General features: G+C 65.9%; 2 protein-coding genes across 3 annotated transcripts in view; one reads left to right on the top strand and one right to left on the bottom strand.

The window, feature by feature from the left end:
- Positions 1–12,827, bottom strand: part of TECR (trans-2,3-enoyl-CoA reductase) — a 32,140-nt gene extending 19,313 nt beyond the window's left edge. The window contains exons 1-4 of one of the 2 annotated variants that reach the window (XM_054295028.1): positions 12,771–12,827; positions 4,532–4,582; positions 2,635–2,686; positions 1,028–1,072 (exon numbers count right to left, since the gene is read on the bottom strand). In XM_054295028.1, coding sequence (XP_054151003.1) covers positions 1,028–1,072; positions 2,635–2,686; positions 4,532–4,582; positions 12,771–12,821 — 199 coding nt within the window. In that variant the 5' untranslated portion in view covers positions 12,822–12,827. Of the gene's footprint in view, positions 1–1,027; positions 1,073–2,634; positions 2,687–4,531; positions 4,583–6,784; positions 6,854–12,770 lie in introns of those variants that run through there. The other variant, XM_054295029.1, reaches the window with a different exon arrangement.
- A 914-nt stretch (positions 12,828–13,741) lies between these two features.
- DNAJB1 (DnaJ heat shock protein family (Hsp40) member B1) lies at positions 13,742–19,818 on the top strand. Its single transcript, XM_054295026.1, has 3 exons — positions 13,742–13,958; positions 15,275–15,834; positions 19,540–19,818. The coding sequence occupies exons 1-3, from the start codon at positions 13,748–13,750 to the stop codon at positions 19,768–19,770; spliced, it is 1,002 nt and encodes a 333-aa protein (XP_054151001.1). The 5' UTR covers positions 13,742–13,747; the 3' UTR covers positions 19,771–19,818.
- The last annotated feature ends 900 nt before the right edge of the window (positions 19,819–20,718 follow it).

The following is a 20,718-nucleotide window of genomic DNA, read 5'->3' as shown; positions in this document are numbered from 1 at the left end:
CGATGTCACGGAAAGCCAGGACCCTCAGATCCCCTTAGATAAGACCATCTGCCTCCCATAGATAAGAAACTAACATAGGAATGTAACCCGCCTAACCAAATTCCAGTAACTTTCCATCCCCTACCCAGTAACAGTCCACCTCTTACTAACCATAGAAGGTAAAGACAGACCCATGCTGACGTAGAGACCCCCTAGACTATAAAAACCCAAGAGACGAGATAATAAACGCCTTTTGACCGTCCATCACATTGATGTCTGCGTGTGTCATTGGCCCGAGTGGCCCTAGTGAGAGGGCTGCCGTGCTGTTCGTCTGAACCAGGTCGCCTGCCTTGTATCAGAAGGCAACACCTGGGCATGCCTGGCACACCTGGGCACACCTGGCACAGACCCGGCACACCTGGCACGCACCTGGCACAAGTGGCACACACCTTGGGGGGGGGTACCTGGGCACACACCAGGGCACATGTGGGCACACCTGGCACACACCTGGCACACCCGGCACATCCCTGAGGCGTACCTGGGGACACCTGGCACACACCTGGCACACACCTGGCACACACCTGGCACACACCTGGCACATACCTGGGCACACACCTGGGGACACACCTGGGGCACATCTGGGGCACACCTGGGGGGTACCCGGTGACACCTGGGGGACACCTTGGGACACCTGGCACATCTGGGGACATCCCTGGGGACATCCCTGAGGGACACCTGCGACATTCCCGGGGCACACCTGGAGGGTACCTGGGGACGGCTGGGGACATCAGGGGGACACCCGGGGCGCCTTGGGGACACCTGGGGACATTCTTGGACACCCCTGGGGACATCCGGAGACACTCTGGGGACACCCTTGGGGACACCTGGGGAACACCTGAGGACATCCCTGGGGACACCTTGGGGACACCTGGGGGCATACCTGGGGAGACCCCTGGGGACAGCCGGGGACATCCAGAGACACCTGGGGACACCCTTGGGGACAGTTGGGGACACCCCTGGGGACATTGGGGACATCGGTGTCACTCACTGGGGTCCAGCCGCAGGGACTGCCTCGCTGGGTACCACTGGGGATCTGTGGGGCACAGGGACACAGGGTGGCACCGGGGGACAGGGACGGTGGCACCATGGGGACAGTGACAGTGGCACCATGGGGACAGGGACAGTGATACCATGGGGACAGCAGGGGTGGCACCATGGGGACAGCAGGGGTGGCACTGGGGATCTGTGGGACACAGGGACAGGGACAGTGACACCAGGGGAAAGGGATGGTGGCACCAGGGGACAGGTACGGTGGCACCATGGGGACAGGGATGGTGGCACCACGGGGACAGGGACAGTGGCACCATGGGACAGCAGGGGTGGCACCATGGGGACATGGCCATCAAGGGGACAGGGATGGTGGCACCAGGGGACAGGGACAATGGCACCATGGGGAGAGTGACAGTGGCATCAGGGGACATCGGGTGGCACTGTGGGGACAGTGGGGGTGGCACTGTGGGGACAGTGACGGTGGCACTGTGGGGACAGGGACGGTGGCACTGTGGGGACACAGCCCCCATGGGGACAGAGACAAGGAAGCCCCCAGGGCCCGGTGACACGGTGACACGTCCCCATGGCTCAGTGACCTGTCCCAGGCACACTGAGGGTCCCCATCCCTGTCCCCTCTGCCTGTCCCTTCCCTGTCCCTGTCCCCCTGTCCCTGTCCCCATATCTCTGTCCCTATGTCCCCTGTCCTCATCCCCTTGGTCCCCTGTGCCCATGTCCCCATCCCTGTACCCTCTGTCCCCCTGTCCCCATGTCCCCATCCCTGTCCCCTCTGTCCCCCTGTCCCCATGTTCCCTCCCTGTCCCCTTCCCTGCCACATTTCCCCTGTCCCCTCCCTGTCCCCATGTGCCCCATCCCTGTCACTTCCCTGTCCCCTGTCCCCCTCTCCATCCCTGTCCCCTTCCCTGTCCCTCTCCCCATGTCCCCCATGTCCCCATCCCTGTCCCCTCCCTGTCCTCTCTGTCCCCATCCCCATCCCTGTCCCCTATCCCCTGTCTCCTCTGTCCCCCTGGCCCCTCCCTGTCCCCATGTCCCCTATCCCCATCCCTGTCCCTGTCCCTGTCCCCCATCCCCATCCCTGTCCCTGTCCCCTCCCTGTCCCCATCCCCTTGGTCCCTGTCCCTTCCCCATCCCTGTCCCTGTCCCCATCCCTGTCCCCCTGTCCCCTCCCTGTCCCCTGTCCCCATGTCCCCCTGTCCCCTCCCTGTCCCCGTCCCCGTCCCCTGCCCCCCCATCCCCATGTCCCCCCTGTCCCCATGTCCCCCTGCCCCCCATCCCTGTCCCCCATCCCTGTCCCTGTCCCCATATCTCTGTCTCCCTGTCCCCATGTGCCCTTCCTCTCCCTATGCCGTGTCCCCCATCCCTGTCCCCTGTCCCTGTTCCCCTCCCTGTCCCCATGTCCCCTATCCCCATCCCTTTCCCAGTCCCATGTCCCTATGTCCCCCTGTCCCCTCCCTGTCCCCCATCCCTGTCCCCCCATGTCCCCCTGTCCCCCCATGTCCCCCATCCCTGTCCCCCTGTCCCCTCCCTGTCCCCCATCCCTGTCCCCCCATGTCCCCCCTCCCTGTCCCTGTCCCTGTCCCCACTCACGGCTCTTGCTGAACAGGTTTTTGATGTCGGCCACCGTGGCCTGAGGCTCCACCTGGGGACAGCGATGGCACTCAGGGGACATGGGGACAGCGCAGAGCCACCCCTGTCCCCTCCCGGGCCACCCCTGTCCCCTCAGGGCTGTCCCCGTGTCCCCTCCCAGGCTCCACCTGGGGACAGCGGTGGCACTCAGGGGACAGGGACAGCACCAGGCCACCCCTGTCCCCTTCTGGCACTGTCCCCGTGTCCCCCTGTCCCCTCCCAGGCTGTCCCCGTGTCCCCCTGTGTGCTGTCCCTATGTCCCCCTGTGTGCTGTCCCCATGTCACCCTGTGTCCCGTGTCTCTCCCATGGCCACCTATGTCCCTGTGTCCCCCCGTGTCCCTCTGTCCCCGCCCCGTCCCCCTGTGTCCCCCCATGTCCCTTAGCCCCCATGTCCCCCCATGTCCCCCATGCTGTCCCTGTGTCCCCATGTCTCCCCATGTCCCCGTGTCCCCATGTGTCCCCCTGTCCCCCCATGTCCCCCTGTCCTTCCATGTCTGCATGTCCCCCAATCCCCCCCATGTCCCCTGCTGTGTCCCCATGTCCTCCTGTCACCCTGTGTCCCCATGTCCCCCCATGTCCCCATTTCCCCATGTCACCCCGTGTCCCTGTGTCCCCACGTTGCCCTCCCATCCTGTGTCCCCCTGTCCCCCCATGTCCCCCTGTCCCCCTGTGCAGTCTCCGTGTCCCCGTGTCTCACCATGCTGTCCCCATGTCCCTCCGTGTCCTCATGTCCCCATGTCCCCCCGTGAATCCCCCTGTTCCCTTATGTCCCCATGTCCCCCCTCACGTCCCCGTGTCCCCATGTCCCTGTGTCGCCCCCATGTCCCCCCTATGTCCCTCAGTCCCCCCATGTCCCCCTGCCCCCTCATGTCCCCCATGTCCCCCTGTCCCCCCATCCCCTCTTGTTGTCCCCCTGTCCCTCCACGTCCTCACGTCCCCCCTGCTGTCCCCGTGTCCCCCCATGTCCCCTCGTGTCCCCCCCTATCCCCATGCCCCCATGCTCCCCTATGTCCCCATGTCCCTCCGTGGCCCTCCTGTCCCCATGTCCCTTAGTCCCTCCATGTCCCCCCCGTGTCCCCATGTCCCTCCTGTCCCCATGTCCCCCTGTGTCCCCATGTCCCCCCCATGTCCCCTTGTCCCCCCCTCTGTCCCCCTGTCCCCTGCTGTCCCCCCATGTCCCTTAGTCCCTCCATGTCCAGGTGTCCTCGTGTCCCCCCATGTCCCCTTGTCCCCCCCTGTCCCCAGCTGTCCCCCCCTGTCCCCATGTCCCCCTACCTTGTCCAGGAAGCACAGCTTGTCCCTGGTCCCCTTGTCCCCCCATATCCCCCCAGCTGTCCCCAATGTCCCCGTGTCCCCTACCTTGTCGAGGAAGCACAGTTTGTCCCATGTCCCCCCATGTCCCCTTATCCCTCCATGTCCCCCTATCCCCCCATGTCCCCCCATGTCCCAATGTGTCCCCATGTCCCCCCATGTCCCCATGTCCCCAGCTGTCCCCCATGTCCCCTACCTTGTCCAGGAAGCACAGCTTGTCCCTGGTCCCCATGTCCCCCTATGTCCCCATGTCCCCAGCTGTCCCCCATGTCCCCTACCTTGTCCAGGAAGCACAGTTTGTCCCTGGTCCCCATGTCCCCCCATGTCCCCCCATGTCCCCATGTCCCCAGCTGTCCCCCATGTCCCCTACCTTGTCCAGGAAGCACAGCTTGTCCCTGGTCCCCATGTCCCCCCATGTCCCCATGTCCCCAGCTGTCCCCCATGTCCCCTACCTTGTCCAGGAAGCACAGCTTGTCCCTGGTCCCCATGTCCCCCCATGTCCCCCCATGTCCCCAGCTGTCCCCAGCTGTCCCCCATGTCCCCTACCTTGTCCAGGAAGCACAGCTTGTCCCTGGTCCTGGCGTCCAGGATCTCCACCTCGAAGAAGAGCAGCGCCGCTTTCCGGGGCCGCCTCCCGGGAGGGGCCACCGGGGGCCACAGCCCGGCCACCCCCGGTGCCACCACCGGCACCGGGGCCACCCCCGCGGCCACCCCCGGCACCGGGGCCACCCCCGGGCCACCCCCGCGCGGCGACACCGCCGCCTCCATGGCCACCGACACCCGACACCGACCGGCCCCGCGCGGCGCTAAATATAAACACACCCAACCCCCCCCCCCGTGGTGGCATTTGGTGGCCCCCGGTGGCCCTCGAGGTGGCCCTGGAGGTGGCACCATAGGTGGCCATGTGGTAGCTCGGGGGTGACCCTGGAGGTGGCCTCATGGTGGCACCTGGTGGCCCTGGAGGCGGCACCTGGAGGTGGCACCTGGTGGCCCTGGGGGTGGCCCTGGAGGTGGCACCTGGTGGCCCTGGGGATGGCCCCGGAGGTGGCACCTGGTGGCCCTGGAGGTGGCTCGGGAGTGGACAGAGGTGGCCTGCAAGATGGCCACATAGTGGCCTCGTGGTGGCTCCAGTGGTGGCCCTGGAGTGGCCCTGAAGGTGGCACCTGGTGGCCCTGGAGATGGCCCTGGAGTGGCCCCGTGGTGGCCCTCGAGGTGGCCGTGGAGGTGGATCTGGATGTGGCCCCTGGTGGCCGTGGAGGTGGCTCAGGGGTGGCCCTGGAGGTGGCTCCGGAGGTGGCCCCGGGATGACCCTGTGGTGGCCTTGGAAGTGGCCCTGGAGGTGGCCCGGGGGTGGCTCTGGGGTGGCCTCTTGGTGGCCTTAGAGGTGGCCCTGGAGGTGGCCTGGGGGTGGCCCTGGGGTGGCCCTGGATGTGGTGTGGGAGTGGACAGAGGTGGCCCTGGATGTGGCCCTAGAGGTGGCACCTGGTGGCTGTGGAGGTGGCTCAGGAGTGGCCCTGGAGGTGGCCCCGTGGTGGCCCCTTGGTGGCCTTAGAGGTGGCCCTGGAGTGGACAGGGGTGGTCCAGGAGGTGGCCCTGGGGTGGCCCAAGAGGTGGATCTGGAGGTGGCACCTGGTGGCCCTGAAGGTGACTCTGGAGTGGACAGGGGTGGCCTTGGAGGTGGCCCTGGGGTGGCCTCTTGGTGGCCTTAGAGGTGGCCCTGGAGGTGACTGGGGTGAACAGAGGTGGCCCTGGATGTGGCCCTGGAGGTGGCACCTGGTGGCTGTGGGGGTGGCTCAGGGGTGGCCCTGGAGGTGGCCCCATGGTGGTCTCATGGTGGCCATGTGGTGGTCCAGGAGGTGGCCCTGGAGGTGGCTCTGGAGTGGACAGGGGTGGCCCTGGAGGTGGCACAGGGGTGGCCCTAGAGGTGGCTCCATGGTGGCCCTGGAGGTGGCCTCGTGGTGGCTCTCTGGTGGCCACGTGGTGGCCCTGGGGTGGATTTGGAGGTGGCCCTCAATGTGACCCCGTGGTGGCCTGGAGGTGGCTCTGGGGAAGTGACACCACCATGGCAGGGAGGTGACACTGGGGAGGGTGACACTGCCACGGGGGAGAGGTGACAGTGATATGGGGGGGTGACACTGGGGAGGTGACACTGTCACGAGGGTGAGATGACAGTGATATGGGGGGGTGACACTGGGGAGGTGACACTGCCACGGGGGAGAGGTGACAGTGATATGGGGGGGTGACACTGGGGAGGTGACACTGCCACGGGGGAGAGGTGACAGTGACAGCTCCGTGGGCCACCGGGGCCGTGCCTTGGAGCCACCCCGGGCACGGTGACAGTGACGGTGACAGCGCCAATGGCGCTCAGGGGGTGACACCGGGGCCCTCCCGGGCTCACCGCGGTCCCTCAGGGCCCTATTGCGACCGCGGGGCCCTCCTGGGACCCTCCGAGACCTTTCGGGACCCTCCGGGACCCTCCAGGACCTTCCGGGACCACCGAACGCACCGGGACCCCAAGCCCCGCCCCTTTCCATGAGACCACGCCCTTTTCATTGAGGCCACGCCCCTTCATCGCCCTAAGCTCCGCCCCGCCACCCACACCTGTCGCTCCCTGACGCGCACGCGCACATCGCAACTCCACCGCGCATGCGCACAGCGCGTCCCGGTTGCCCCGGGGCGGAACGCGCGCGTTCCGCGGGGCCGCCGCGATGGCGCCGTGCGGGACCGGCGGCGCCGGAGGGTCGGGGCCGCCCCGGTGTCGGTGTCCGGCCCGGGCCGCGGACAGCGCGGCCGCCTCACCTCGTAGTGCTTCATGGCCGCTCCGCTCCGGCGCTCCCGCCGCCCCCGCCGCCCCCACGTGACCCGCCCCCTCAGGCCCGCCGAGGGGCGGGGCTTGCGGCTCGGCCAATCGGCGCCGCGCGCGTGGCTAGGCGCGGCCAATCGGAAGGCGGCGGCCCCGCCCGCGCGCTCGCCCCTTTCCCGCCGCGCTGGTTGCCGGGGCAACGCGAACGCCCGAGGGGGAATCTGCCAATGGGAGGCGGGGGCGGGGCATGGAGTGACGGGCAGGGCGGCCAATGGGAGCCCGGCGGAGGCGGGGCGGAGGGTGGAGTGATGGTCAGATCAGCCAATGGGCTCGCGGAAGGGGCGGGGCAAGCACCGCGTGGGCCCTGGGCGGGTCTAAAGGGGTCTGGGGGTGGGGGGGTCAAAGGGGGGCTGGGGGGTTTGGGGGGTCATGGCGGGGGTCTGAGGAGTCATGGGGGGTTTGGGGGGTCAAAGGGGTCATGGGGGGTCTGGGGGTGCGGGGGTCAAAGGGGGGCTGGGGGCTTTGGGGGGTCATGGGGGGTTTGAGAGGTGGGGGGGTCATGGGGGGTTTGGAGGGTCTGGGGGGTCATGGGAGGTTTTGGGGTGGGGGGGGTCATGAGGACGGGGAGGGGTCACAGGGACTGGGGGGCTGTGGGGTTTGAGGGGGGGGTCTGAGGAATTTGGGGAGTCCGGGGGGGCATGGGGAATGGAGGGGTCACAGGGGACTGGGGGAAGGTGGGGATTGGGGGGTCCCAGGGGTTTGGGGGGTCCTGGGGGTCACGGGGGGCTGGGGCGGTCCTGGCAGGCTGGGGGGTCCTGGGGACACTGTGGGGACACCATGGAGGCAGATGGGGACACTGTGGGGATGGGGACACCCGGGGGACACCACAGGGACACCCTGGGGACACTGTGGGGACACCTTGGGGCACTTTGGGACACTTTGGGAGATTGGGACTGTGGGGCCTTGGGGACACTGGAGACACTGTGAGGATGGGGGCACTGTGGGGACACTGTCGTGACACTCTGGGGACACCGAGGGGACCCATGGAGACACCGTGAGGACACCATGGGGACACCTTGGGGACACTTCGGGGCACTTTGGGGCACTTTCGGACTGTGGGGCCATGGGCACACTTTGGGACACTTGGGGACACTTTGGGGACACTGTGGGGAGACTGTGGGACACTTTGGGACACAGGGACATTGGGGCCATGGGGACACTTGGGGACACTTAGGGACACATGGACTGTGGGGCCATGGGGACACTTGGGGACACTTTGGGACACTGTGGTGACACTTTGGGGACACCGTGGGGATGGGGACACTGTGGGGACACAGATCAGGGCGGGGCAGGTCAGGCCCCACAGGCCCAGGGGGGTGACAGGGCTTAGGGACACTTGGGGACATTTGGGGACACTTGGGGACATTTGGACACAGCGGCTGTGGGGCCATGAGGACACTTGGGGACACTTTGGGGACACTGTGAGGATGAGGACATTGTGGGGACACCGTGGGGATGGGGACACCGAGAGGACACCCTGGGGACACTGTGGGACACAGGGGACACATTGGGACACAGGCACTGTGGGACCATGGGGACACTTGGGGACACTTGGGGACACTTTGGGGACACTTTGGGACACTGTGAGGCCATGGGGACTCCTGGTCATTCTGGCCATGGGGACAATGGGGTGGGGGGGGCTTGTCCCTCTCTGTGTCCCCATGTCCCCTTGGCCACCTGTCCCCAGGTCTCCAATAGCCGTGTCCCCGTGTCCCCTCTGTCTTTTGTCCCTGTGTCCCCATGTCCTGGTGTCCCCATGTCCTGGTGTCCCCATGCCCTGGTGTCCCCATGCCCTGTGTCTCCTTGTCCTCCCTATCCCCATGTCCCCATGTCCTATGTGCCCATGTCCCATCTGTCCTCAATGTCCCCATGTCCTGTGTCCCTGTGTCCTCTTGTCCTCCCTGTCCCCATGTCCTGTTTCACTGCGTCACCTTGGCCACCTGTCCCCATGTCCTGCCTGTCCCCATGTCTCGTGTCCGTGTCCCCCCCCACGTCCCCCTGTCCCTGTGTCCCCCCATGTCCCCATGTCCCCCATGTCCCCATGTCCTGTGTCCCTCTCTCCTCCCTGTCCCCATGTCCTGTCCCCCCGTGTCACATGTCCCCCACGTCCTGTGTCCCCTTGTCCCCCCGTGTCCCCATGTCCTGTGTCCTCCCTGTCCCCTTGGCCACCTGTCCCCAGGTGTCCAATAGCTGTGTCCCATGTCCCCTCTGTCTTTCGTCCCTGTGTCCCCATGTCCCGCTGTGTCCCTGTGTCCCCATGTCCCTCCCTGTCCCTGTGTCCCCATGTCCCTGTGTCCCCATGTCCCCTCTGTCCTCAGTGTCCCCATGTCCTGCCTGTCCCCATGTCGTGTGTCCCCGTGTCCCCATGTCCTCGTGTCCCCATGTCCTGTGTCTCCTTGTCCCCCTCTGTCCCATGTCCCCATGTCCTGCCTGTCCCCATGCCCCATATCCCTGTGTCCCCATGTCCCCCCGTGTCCCCCCGTGTCCCCATGTCCTGTTTCACTGTGTCACCTTGGCCACCTGTCCCCATGTCCTGCCTGTCCCCATGTCCCATGTCCCTGTGTCCCCCCATGTCCCCATGTCCCATGTCCCCATGACCCCATGTCCCGGTGTCCTCATGTCCCCAATTCCTTGTCCTCCCTGTTCCCATGTCCCCCCATGTCCCCCCATGTCCTGTGTCCCCGTGTCCCCATGTCCCCCCGTGTGTCCCCATGTCCCCATGTCCTGTTTCACTGTGTCACCTTGGCCACCTGTCCCCATGTCCTGCCTGTCCCCATGTCTCATGTCCCTGTCCCCCCACGTCCCCCTGTCCCTGTGTCCCCCCATGTCCCCATGTCCCCATGTCCCAGTGTCCTCATGTCCCCATTCCCTTGTCCTCCCTGTCCCACTGTCCCCATGTCCCCCTGTGTCCCCATGTCCTGTTCCCCCATGTCCCCACGTCCTCCTGTCCCCACGTCCTCCTGTCCCCACATCCTCCTGTCCCCACGTCCCGTGTCCCCATGTCCCGTGTCCCCCATTGTCCCCATGTCCCGTGTCCCGGTGTCACCAGCTCCGGTGGTGTCCCCATGGTGTCACCATGCAGTGACAGGCCCGGGTGTCCCTGAGGTGTCCCTGAGGTGTCCCTGAGGTGTCACTGAGGTGTCCCCGCGGTGTCCTCGCGGTGTCACCGTGCAGTGACAGGCCCGGGTGTCACTGAGGTGTCACTGAGGTGTCCCCATGGTGTCCCCATGGTGTCACATGCAGTGACAGGCCCGGGTGTCACTGAGGTGTCACTGAGGTGTCCCCGCGGTGTCCTCACGGTGTCACCGTGCAGTGACAGGGCTGGGTGTCACTGTGTCCCTGAGGTGTCCCCATGCAGTGACAGGCCCGGGTGTCCCTGAGGTGTCCCCATGGTGTCCCCATGGTGTCCCCATGGTGTCACATGCAGTGACAGGCCCGGGTGTCACTGAGGTGTCACTGAGGTGTTCCCGCGGTGTCCTCACGGTGTCACCGTGCAGTGACAGGGCTGGGTGTCACTGTGTCCCTGAGGTGTCCCCGTGCAGTGACAGGGCCGGGTGTCCCTGAGGTGACAGCGACAGCCCTGGCGAGCCTCGGGCCCCTCCTTCCCCTGCTCCGTCCCCGTTACTTTCCCGCTTCCTCCCCGTTTCCATCCCGGTCTATCCCTGGTGCTTCCCCGGTCCATCCCCGTTCCCTTCCCGGTTCCTCCCCGTTTCCATCCCCGTTTCCCTCCCTGGTTCCTCCCCGATCCCATCCCCACTCGCCCCCGGTTCCCATCCCGTTTCATCTCCAATCCCATCCCCACTCATCCCCGGTTCCCATCCCGTTCCCATCCCGTTCCCATCCCGTTCCCATCCCCGTTCCCATCCCGTTCCCATCCCCATTCCCATCCCCATTCCCATCCCCGTTCCCATCCCGTTCCCATCCCCGTTCCCATCCCCATTCCCATCCCTGTCCCCATCCCGTTCCCATCCCGTTCCCATCCCACTCCCCCCGTTCCCATCCCCGTTCCCATCCCGTCCCCATCCCGTTCCCATCCCCGTTCCCATCCCGTTCCCATCCCGTTCCCAATCCCGTTCCCATCCCGTTCCCATCCCCGTTCCCATCCCCGTTCCCATCCCGTTCCCATCCCGTTCCCATCCCCGTTCCCATCCCCATTCCCATCCCTGTCCCCATCCCGTTCCCATCCCGTTCCCATCCCACTCCCCCCGTTCCCATCCCCGTTCCCATCCCGTCCCCATCCCGTTCCCATCCCGTTCCCATCCCCGTTCCCATCCCCGTTCCCATCCCGCTCCCATCCCCATTCCCATCCCGTTCCCATCCCGTTCCCATCCCGTTCCCATCCCCGTTCCCATCCCCATTCCCATCCCGTTCCCATCCCGTTCCCATCCCCGTTCCCATCCCCATTCCCATCCCTGTCCCCATCCCGTTCCCATCCCGTTCCCATCCCACTCCCCCCGTTCCCATCCCCGTTCCCATCCCGTCCCCATCCCGTTCCCATCCCGTTCCCATCCCCGTTCCCATCCCCGTTCCCATCCCGCTCCCATCCCCATTCCCATCCCGTTCCCATCCCCATTCCCATCCCGTTCCCATCCCGTTCCCATCCCCGTTCCCATCCCCGTTCCCATCCCCGTTCCCATCCCGTTCCCATCCCGTTCCCATCCCCATTCCCATCCCGTTCCCATCCCTTTTCCCATCCCTGTTCCCATCCCCGTTCTTCCCCGTTCTCCCCCGGTCCCTCCCCGTCCCCTCTCCCTCGCTCCTTCCCGATCCCCTCCCGGCTCCTGTCCCGTTCCTCTCCCGGTTCCTCCGCCCATCTGTCCCCGCTCCCTCTCCCGGCCCTTTCCCGACCCCTCCTCGTCCCCTCCCCGCTCCTCTCCCGGTTCCTCCTCCGGTCCAGCCCCGCTCCATCCCCTCTCCATCCCCATCCCTCCCTCCTTTCCTCTCCGGTCCCTCCCCCGGTCCATTCCTCTCCCTGCTCCATCCTCTCTCCATCCCCGGTCCCTTCCCGCTCCATCCCAATCCAATCCCGCTCCATCCCCGGTCCATCCCCTGTCCAGCCCTTTCCCCCTCCATCCCTCGGTCCATCCCCGGTCTTTCCCCATTCCTCCTCGGTCCCTCCCCGGTCCCTCCCCGGTCCAGCCCTCTCCCCCTCCATCCCTCGGTCTATCTCCGGTCTCTCCCCCGTTTCCTCCCCGGTCTCTCCCCGCTCCATCTCCATCCATCCCCGGTCCCTCCCCGGTCTATCCCCGGTCCCTCCCCGCTCCATCTCCATCCATCCCCGGTCCCTCCCCGGTCTATCCCCGGTCTCTCCCCGCTCCATCGCCATCCATCCCCGGTCCCTCCCCGCTCTATCCCCGGTCTCTCCCCGCTCCATCTCCATCCATCCCCGGTCCCTCCCCGCTCTATCCCCGGTCCCTCCCCGCTCCATCGCCATCCATCCCCGGTCCCTCCCCGGTCTATCCCCGGTCCCTCCCCGCTCCATCGCCATCCATCCCCGGTCCCTCCCCGGTCGTTCCCTCTCCTTATCCATCCCCGATCCTTCCCTGCTCCTTCCCCGGTCCCTCCTCCGGTCCATCCCCGCTCTATTCCCAGTCTCCGCTCCATCCCCGACCCTCCCCGGTCCCTCCCCGGTCCAGTCCTTTCCCCATCCCCATCCCTCCCGGTCCCTCCCCATCCCTCTCCGCTCCATCCCCGGTCCCTCCCTCCCCATCCCAGTCTCTCCCCGGTCCCTCCCTGCTCCATCCCCATCCCTCCCGGTTCCTCCCCGGTCCCTCCCTGCTCCATCTCCATCTCTCTCGGTCCATCCCCGGTCCCTGTCCATCCCTCCCGGTCCCTCCCCGGTCCCTCCTCGCTCTATCCCCATCCCTCTCCCCATCCATTCCCCGCTCCCTCCCCGCTCCTTCCCCGGTCCATTCATCTCACCACTCTATCCCGCTCCATCCCTGGTCCCTCTCCGGTCCGTCCCTTCTCCATCCCCGGTCCCTCCCCGCTCCATCCCCATCCATCCCTGGTCTTTCCCTGGTCTCTCCCTGGTCCCTCCCTCGGTCCCTCCCCGGTGTAACCCCATCCATCCCCAGCCCCTCCTCGGTCCTTCCCCATCGATTCCTCGGTCCCTCCCCGGTCCCTCCCCGCTCCATCCTCATCCCTCTCCATCCCGGTCCCTCCCCATCCCAGTCCCTCTCCGGTCCCTCCCGGTCCCTCCCCGCTCCATCCCCGTCCCTCTCCGGTCCCTCCCCATCCCAGTCCCTCTCCGGTCCCTCTCCGGTCCCTCCCCCGTCCTTCCCTCCCCATCCCATTCCTTCCCCATCGATCCCCATCGATTCCCATCCCTCCCTCCCCATCCCTCCCGGTCCCTCCCTCCTGATCCCAGTCCCTCTCCGGTCCCTCCCCATCCCTCCCCATCCATTCCCGGTCCCTCCCCATCCCTCCCCATCCCTCCCTCCCCATCCCGGTCCCTTCCCCGTCCCTCCCCATCCCTCCCGGTCCCTCCCTCCCCATCCCGGTCCCTCTCCGGTCCCTCCCCATTCTTCCCCATCCATTCCCGGTCCCTCCCCATCCCTCCCGGTCCCTCCCTCCCCATCCCGGTCCCTCTCCGGTCCCTCCCCATTCTTCCCCATCCATTCCCGGTCCCTCCCCATCCCTCCCGGTCCCTCCCTCCCCATCCCGGTCCCTCTCCGGTCCCTCCCCATTCCTCCCCATCCATTCCCGGTCCCTCCCCGCTCCATCCCCGGTCCCTCCCTCCCCATCCCAGTCCCTCTCCGGTCCCTCCCCATCCCTCCCTCTCCCCATTCCCGGTCCCTCCCCGTCCCGTCCCCCGCTCCCCGCCCCTCGGGGCTCCCTCCCCGTGCCCGTCCCGCGGATCGCCGCCGGTGCCCGGTGCCAGAGCAGCGCGGGCGGCCATGGGCAAGGACTATTACCGCACGCTGGGGCTGTCGCGGGGCGCCTCGGCCGCCGACATCCGCCGCGCGTACCGGCGCCAGGCGCTGCGCTGCCACCCGGACAAGGACCGGTCACCGGGCGCCGAGCAGCGCTTCAAGGAGGTGGCCGAGGCCTACGACGTGCTCAGCGACCCCAAAAAACGGGAGATCTTCGACAAGTACGGGGAGGAGGGTGAGCGGCGGCACCTGGGGGACGGGCAGGGGGTTGGGGGGCGCGGGAAGGGGTCGGGGGTAGGTGGGGACAGGGGTTGGGGGTCCAGGGTTAGGTGGGGAGGGGGTCAGGGGGTAGGTGGGGAAGGGGTCAGGGGTAGGTGGGGAGGGGGTCTGGGAGGTACAAGAGGGGCAATCAGGGGGTCAGGGGGTTCAGGGTTAGGTGAGGAGGGGGTCTGGGGGGCACAGGAAAGGGTCGGGGGTTGGTGGGGACAGGGGTTGGGGGTCCAGGGTTAGGTGGGGAGGGGGTCTGGGGGGCACAGGAAAGGGTCGGGGCTAGATGGGGAGAGGGTCTGGGGGGCACGGGAGGGGAAGTGAGAGGGTCAGAGGGTCGGGGGTAGGTGGGGAAGGGGTTTGGGGGGCACGGGAAGGGGTCGGGGGTAGATGGGGAGAGGGTCTGGGAGGTACAAGAGGGGAAGTGAGAGGGTCAGAGGGTCGGGGGTAGGTGGGGAAGGGGTTAGGGGCAGGTGGGGAGGGGGTCCGGGGGGCACTGGAGGGGGAATGAGGAGGTCAGAGGGTCTGGGGGTAGGTGAGGAGGGGGTTTGGGGGGCAAGGAAGGGGTGAGGGGGTAGGTGGGGAGGGGGTCTAGGGGGCACAGGAGGGGCAATGAGGGGGTGAGGGTGGGGGGACATTGGGGATGAGAGTGAGGGGTGGGGGGCTTGGGGGTGACAGCCAGGCAGGTGACGGGGTGGGGACAGGCGGCAGGGAAAGGTGAGGGGGACAGGCAAGGGGGGCAGGTGACAGGGACAGGTGAGGGGGCCAGGGGGTGAGGACAGGTGAGAGGGCCAGGTGACAGGGACAGATGAGGGGGACAGGGGGATAAGGACAGGTGAGGGGGGCAGGTGAGGGGACAGGTAACAGGGACAGGGTGACAGGGCCAGGTGACAGGGACAGGGGTTGAGGACACGTGCCCGTGCCAGGTGCCAGTGCCAGGATCAGGTTTGGGGTGGGGGCACACACAGCAGGGCGGGCTCAGGGCTCCGGTGGCACCAGAGGGGCACGCACGGGCCGGGGGCTCCGCGCCGGGCACCCCGCGTGTCCCGCAGCGCCCGGGGGAGGCCGCGGGGGCGCCGGGGCGGTGCCGGGGGTGCCCGCCGGAGCCGGCTGGGCCTGTTGGGGCCCGTCCGGGACCGTCAGCGGCGTCGGCGCCACGGGCAGAACCGGTTCCGCCGCGGTTCCCCCGCGCCCCACGCCCTGCCCTGCCCGCGGCTCTCCCCACGGCCGGGGAGGGGCTGATGGGCGCCTTCCTCCCACAAACCCCCCCCAAAAATCCGCCAGGGCTGAAAGGGGGAGCCCCCACGCCCGGGCCGGGGGGCTCCAACGGGCCCACCTTCACCTACACGTTCCGCGGCGACCCGCACGCCATGTTCGCCGAGTTCTTCGACGGGCGCAACCCCTTCGACACCTTCTTCGTGCAGCGCAACGGCGACGATGAGGACGGCGACGAAGGCTTCAACACCTTCCACGTGGGGGGCTTCGGCAGCGTCAGCTTCCCGCGGGGCCGGGCGGGCGAGGGCCGCAAGCAGGACCCGCCCGTGCTGCACGAGCTGCGCGTGTCGCTGGAGGAGATCTACAGCGGCTGCACCAAGAAGATGAAGATCTCCCACAAGCGGCTGGGCCCCGACGGGAAGACGGTGAGGAACGAGGACAAGATCCTGACCATCGAGGTGAAGAAGGGCTGGAAGGAGGGCACCAAGATCACCTTCCCCAAGGAGGGCGACCAGACGCCCAACAACATCCCGGCCGACGTGGTGTTCGTGCTCAAGGACAAGCCGCACGACGTGTTCCGGCGCGACGGCTCCGACATCGTCTACCCGGCCAGGATCAGCCTGCGCGAGGTCGGTGGGGACATCGGGGTGGCGTTGGGGACACTGGGGTGGGATCGGGGACATCGGAGTGGGATCGGGGACATCAGGGTGGGATTGGTGAGGACATCAAGGGGTGGGTGGGATCGGTGAGGACATCAAGGGGTGGGTGGGATTGGTGGGGACATCAGGGTGGGCTTGGTGAGGACATCAAGGGTTGGGTGGGCTTGGGGAGGACATCAAGGGTTGGGTAGGATTGGTGAGGACATCAAGGGTTGGGTGGGATTGGTGAGGACATCAAGGGGTGGGTGGGATTGGTGGGGACATCAGGGTGGGCTTGGTGAGGACATCAAGGGGTGGGTGGGATTGGTGAGGACATCAAGGGATGGGTGGGATTGGTGAGGACATCAAGGGGTGGGTAGGATTGGTGGGGACGTCAAGGGCTGGATGGGTGGTCTTGGGGACATTAAGGATTGGGTGGGTTTGGTGAGCTTGGTGGGGACGTTGGAGATGGGGTGGTCTTGGTGGGGACAACAGGGGTGGGTTGCAGTGGGGACATTGGAGATGGGGTGGTCTTGGTGGGGACGTCAGGGCTGAGTGGGCTTGGTGAGGACATCAGGAGGTGGGTGGGTGGATGGGCTTGGTGGGGACATCAGGGGTTGGTCTTGGTGGAGACAGCAGGGGTGGGTTGGTCTTGGGGGGACCTTGGAGATGGGGTGGGCTTGGTGGGGATGTTGGAGATGGGGTGGGCTTGGGGACATCAAGGGGTGGATGGCGGTGAAGACATGGGGTGGTGGATGGTGGTGGAGATGTCAGGTGGGGACACTGGGGTTGGGTGGGCTCGGGGACATCAAGGGGTGAGACTGGGGAGAATGCCAGGGGTGGGTGGGCTTGGGGACATCAAGGCTAGATAGGCTTGGTGTGGACGTTGGAGATGGGGTGGCAGTGGGGACATGAGGGCTGGGTGGGCTTGGAGGGAATGTCAAGGGGTTGGTGGGCTTGGTGGAGATGTTGGAGATGGGGTGGTCTTTGTGGGGATGTCAGGGGTTGGTCTTGGTGGGAACGTTGGAGATGGAGTGGTCTTTGTGGAGATGTTGGAGATGGTTTGGTCTTGGTGGGGACATCAAGGGTGGGTGGGCTTGGTGGGGATGTCGGAGATGGGTTGATATTGGTGGGGACATCAAGGTGTTGGTAGGAATGTTGGAGATGGGTTGATATTGGTGGGGACATCAAGCTTGGTGAGAATTTTGGAGATGGGGTGGGCTTGGGGACATCAAGGGGTGGGTGGGCTTGGTGGGAGCATCAAAGGATGGGTGGTGGTGAGGACATGGGGTGGTTGGTGGCGGTGGGGTCGTTGAGGATGGGGTGGTCTTGGTGAGGACATGAGGGTGAGTGGGCTTGGTGGGGGACATCAGGAGATGGGTGTGTGGGATTGGTGGGGACGTTGGAGATGGTTTGGTCTTGGTGGGGAAGTCAGGGGGTGGGTGGGCTTGGGGACATCAAGGGTGGGTGGGCTTGATGGGACATCAAGGGTGTGTGGGATTGGTGGGGACGTTGGAGATGGTTTGGTCTTGGTGGGGAAGTCAGGGGGTGGGTGGGCTTGGGGACATCAAGGGTGGGTGGGCTTGATGGGACCAACCCCCAACATCAGGGGTTGGTCTTGGTGGGGATATTGGAGATGGTTTGGTCTTGGTGGGGACATCAGGGGGTGGGTGGGCTTGGTGGGGATGTTAAGGGGTGGGTGGGCTTGGGGACATCAAGGGTGGGTGGGCTTGATGGGAACATCAGGGGTTGGTGTTGATGGGAATGTTGGAGATGAGGTGGGCTTGGTGGGGACATCAGGGCTTGGTGGGTGGGCTTGGTGGGGATGTCGAGGGGTGGGTGGGCTTGGGGACATCAAGGAGTGGGTGATGGTGAGGACATTGGAGATGGGTTGGTCTTGGTGGGGACATCGGGGGGTGGCTGGGCTTGGTGGGGATGTTGGAGATGGGTGACAGTGGGGACATTGAGGATGGCTTGGTCTTGTTTAGGACATCAGGGGCTGGTCTTGGTGGGGACATGAGAGGTTGGCTGTGGTGGGGACATCAGAGATAGGTTGATCTTGGGGGGGACGTTGGAGGTGGGGTGGTCTTGGGGACATCAAGGGGTGGGTGGGTGGTGGTGAGGACACTGAGGGTGGCTTGGTCTTGGTGGGGACATTGGTATGGGTGACAGTGGGGACATCAGGGGGTGGATGGCAGTGGGAACATGGGGTTGGGTTGGTGACCATGGGGACATCAGGGCTGGTCTGGGTAGTGTTGGGGACATTGGGGTTGGGCTGTTGGTGGAGACGTTGGAGGTTGGTTGGTCTTGGTGGTGGTGGAGACCTTGGGGCTGGGGTGGTCTCAGTGGGGACATTGGGGTTGGGTTGGTGACAGTGGGGACACTGGGGGGCTGTCTTTGGTGCTGGTGGGGACATCAGGGCTGGTCTGGGTGGCAGTGGGGACGTCAGGGTTGTGTTGGTGGCCATGGGGACATCGGGGTTGGGTTGGTGGCCCTGGGGACACCGGGGTGGGCTGGTCTTGGTGGGGACACCAGGTGGGGACATCGCAGGTGGGTCAGCTTGGGTGGGGGGACACGATGGGTGGTCACTCGGGGCGGTGGCAGGACACGATGGATGGCCAAGGGGTCACTCTGGGGGAGGTCACTCCAGAGGTCACTCTGAGTAGTGGCAGGACATGATAGGATGGCCAAGGGGTCACTCTGGGTCACTCTGGGGTCACTCTGGGTCACTCTGGGGTCACTCTGGTGGTCATTCTGGGGCCATGCTGGGGATGTCCCTTGGTCCAGCGCTGACATGTCCACCTGTGTCCCCTGTCGGTGACCTGTCCCCTGTGTGCCCCCTGTCCCCTGTCGGTGACCTGTCCCCGTGTCCCCTGTGTCCCCGTGTCCCCCGTCCCTGACCTGTCCCTGTGTCCCCTAACACTGACCTCTCCTTGACCTGTCCATCGTGTCCCTTGTCCTCGTGTTCCTGTGTCCCCGACCTGTCCCTGTGTCCCTGATGTGTCCCCAGTGTGTCCCCAGGCTCTGTGTGGCTGCACGGTGACCGTCCCCACCCTTGACGGCCGCTCCATGCCCATGGTGTTCCAGGACACGGAATGTCCCCATGTCCCTCTGTCCCTGTGTCACTGATCTGTCCCTCTGTCACTAACCTGTCCCCAATGTGTCCCCAGGCTCTGTGTGGCTGCACGGTGACCGTCCCCACGCTCGACGGCCGCTCCATGCCCATGGTGTTCCAGGACATGGAATGTCCCCAATGTCCCCATGTCACTGACATGTCCCCGTGTCCCCGTGTCCCCATGTCCCTAACATGTCCCTGGTGTGTCCCCATGTCCCTGACGTGTCCCCAATGTCCCCAGGCGCTGTGTGGCTGCACGGTGACCGTCCCCACGCTCGACGGCCGCTCCATGCCCATGGTGTTCCAGGACATGGAATATCCCCAATGTCCCCATGTCCCTGACGTGTCCCCGTGTCCCCATGTCCCTGACATGTCCCTCACCTGTCCCCATCATGTCCCCAATGTCCCCAGGCGCTGTGTGGCTGCACGGTGACCGTCCCCACGCTCGACGGCCGCTCCATGCCCATGGTGTTCCAGGACATGGAATATCCCCAATGTCCCCATGTCCCTGACATGTCCCCGTGTCCCCATGTCCCTGACATGTCCCTCACCTGTCCCCATCATGTCCCCAATGTCCCCAGGCGCTGTGTGGCTGCACGGTGACCGTCCCCACGCTCGACGGCCGCTCCATGCCCATGGTGTTCCAGGACGTGCTCAAGCCGGGCGTCCGGCGCCGCGTGCCGGGCCAGGGGCTGCCGCTGCCGCGCTCGCCGGAGCTGCGCGGGGACCTCGTCATCGAGTTCGAGGTCAAGTTCCCCGAGCGGATCCCGCCCGCCCACAAACCCCTCCTGGAGCAGATCCTGCCCCCGTAGGGACCCCCCAAAACCCCCCCGGGGGGTGCGGACTCGGGGGGACCCCCCCCAAAAACAGCCCCGGAGCTGGGGGGGCTCGCTGGGCTCATCCTCATCCTCCTCATCCTCATCCTCATCCTCGGGGGGTTTGGGGTGTCCCTGTCCCTGATCTCAGGGGGGTTTTGGGGTCACCAGGGACATCTCAGGGGGGTTTTGGGGTCACCCCACTGTCCCAGGGGGGTTTGGGGTGTCCTTGTCCCCAATCTCAGAGGGTTTTGGGGTGCTCTTGTCTCCAGTCTCAGACATCTGAGGGGTTTTGGGGTCACCCCACTGTCTCAGGGGGTTTTGGGGTGTCCTTGTCCCCTGTCCCTGATCTCAGGGAATTTTGGGGTCACCCCGCTGTCCCAGGGGGTTTTGGGGTCACCTGGTTTGGGGTCACCAGGAACCCTGTCCCTGATGTCTCAGGAGGTTTTGGGGTGTCCTTGTCCCCAATCTCAGAGCTCTGAGGGGTTTTGGGGTCACCTCACTGTCCCGGGGGGTTTTGGGGCGTCCTTGTCCCCAATCTTGTCGTTTTGGGGTCACCCCACTGTCCTGGGGGGTTTTGGGGTCACCTCAATGTCTCAGGGGGTTCTGGGGTGTCCCTGTCCCCTGTCCCCAATCTCAGGGGGGTTTTGGGGTCACCCCACTGTCTCAGTGGGTTTTGGGGTGTCCTTGTTCCCGATCTCAGAAGGGTTTTGGGGTGACCCCACAGTCCCGGGGGGTTTTGGGGTGTCCCTGTCCCTGATCTCAGAGGGGTTTTGGGGTCACCCCAATGTCTCAGAGGGGTTTTGGGGTGTCCTTGTCCCCAACCTCAGGGGGGTTTCGGGGTCACCTTGTTTGGGGTCACCAGGGACATCTCAGAAGGGTTTTGGGGTCACCCTGCACTGTTGGGGGGTTTTGGGGTCACCCCACTGTCTCAGAGGGTTTTGG

Source organism: Melozone crissalis, unplaced genomic scaffold (assembly GCF_028551555.1).
Source record: "Melozone crissalis strain CALT ecotype California unplaced genomic scaffold, PUWL_Pcris_2 ptg000468l_1, whole genome shotgun sequence".
Lineage (NCBI taxonomy): Eukaryota > Metazoa > Chordata > Aves > Passeriformes > Passerellidae > Melozone > Melozone crissalis.
The sequence above is the reverse complement of the archived record's forward strand: the minus strand, read 5'-3'. Positions and strand labels throughout refer to the sequence as shown.

Excerpts from the sequence above, each read along its gene's own strand:
- DNAJB1 (XM_054295026.1), top strand. The coding sequence starts at position 13,748 with ATGGGCAAGGACTATTACCGCACGCTGGGGCTGTCGCGGGGCGCCTCG. Across the intron at positions 13,959-15,274 it reads CGACAAGTACGGGGAGGAGG|GGCTGAAAGGGGGAGCCCCC; the intron begins GTGAGCGGCGGC and ends AAAATCCGCCAG. Across the intron at positions 15,835-19,539 it reads CCAGGATCAGCCTGCGCGAG|GCGCTGTGTGGCTGCACGGT; the intron begins GTCGGTGGGGAC and ends CAATGTCCCCAG.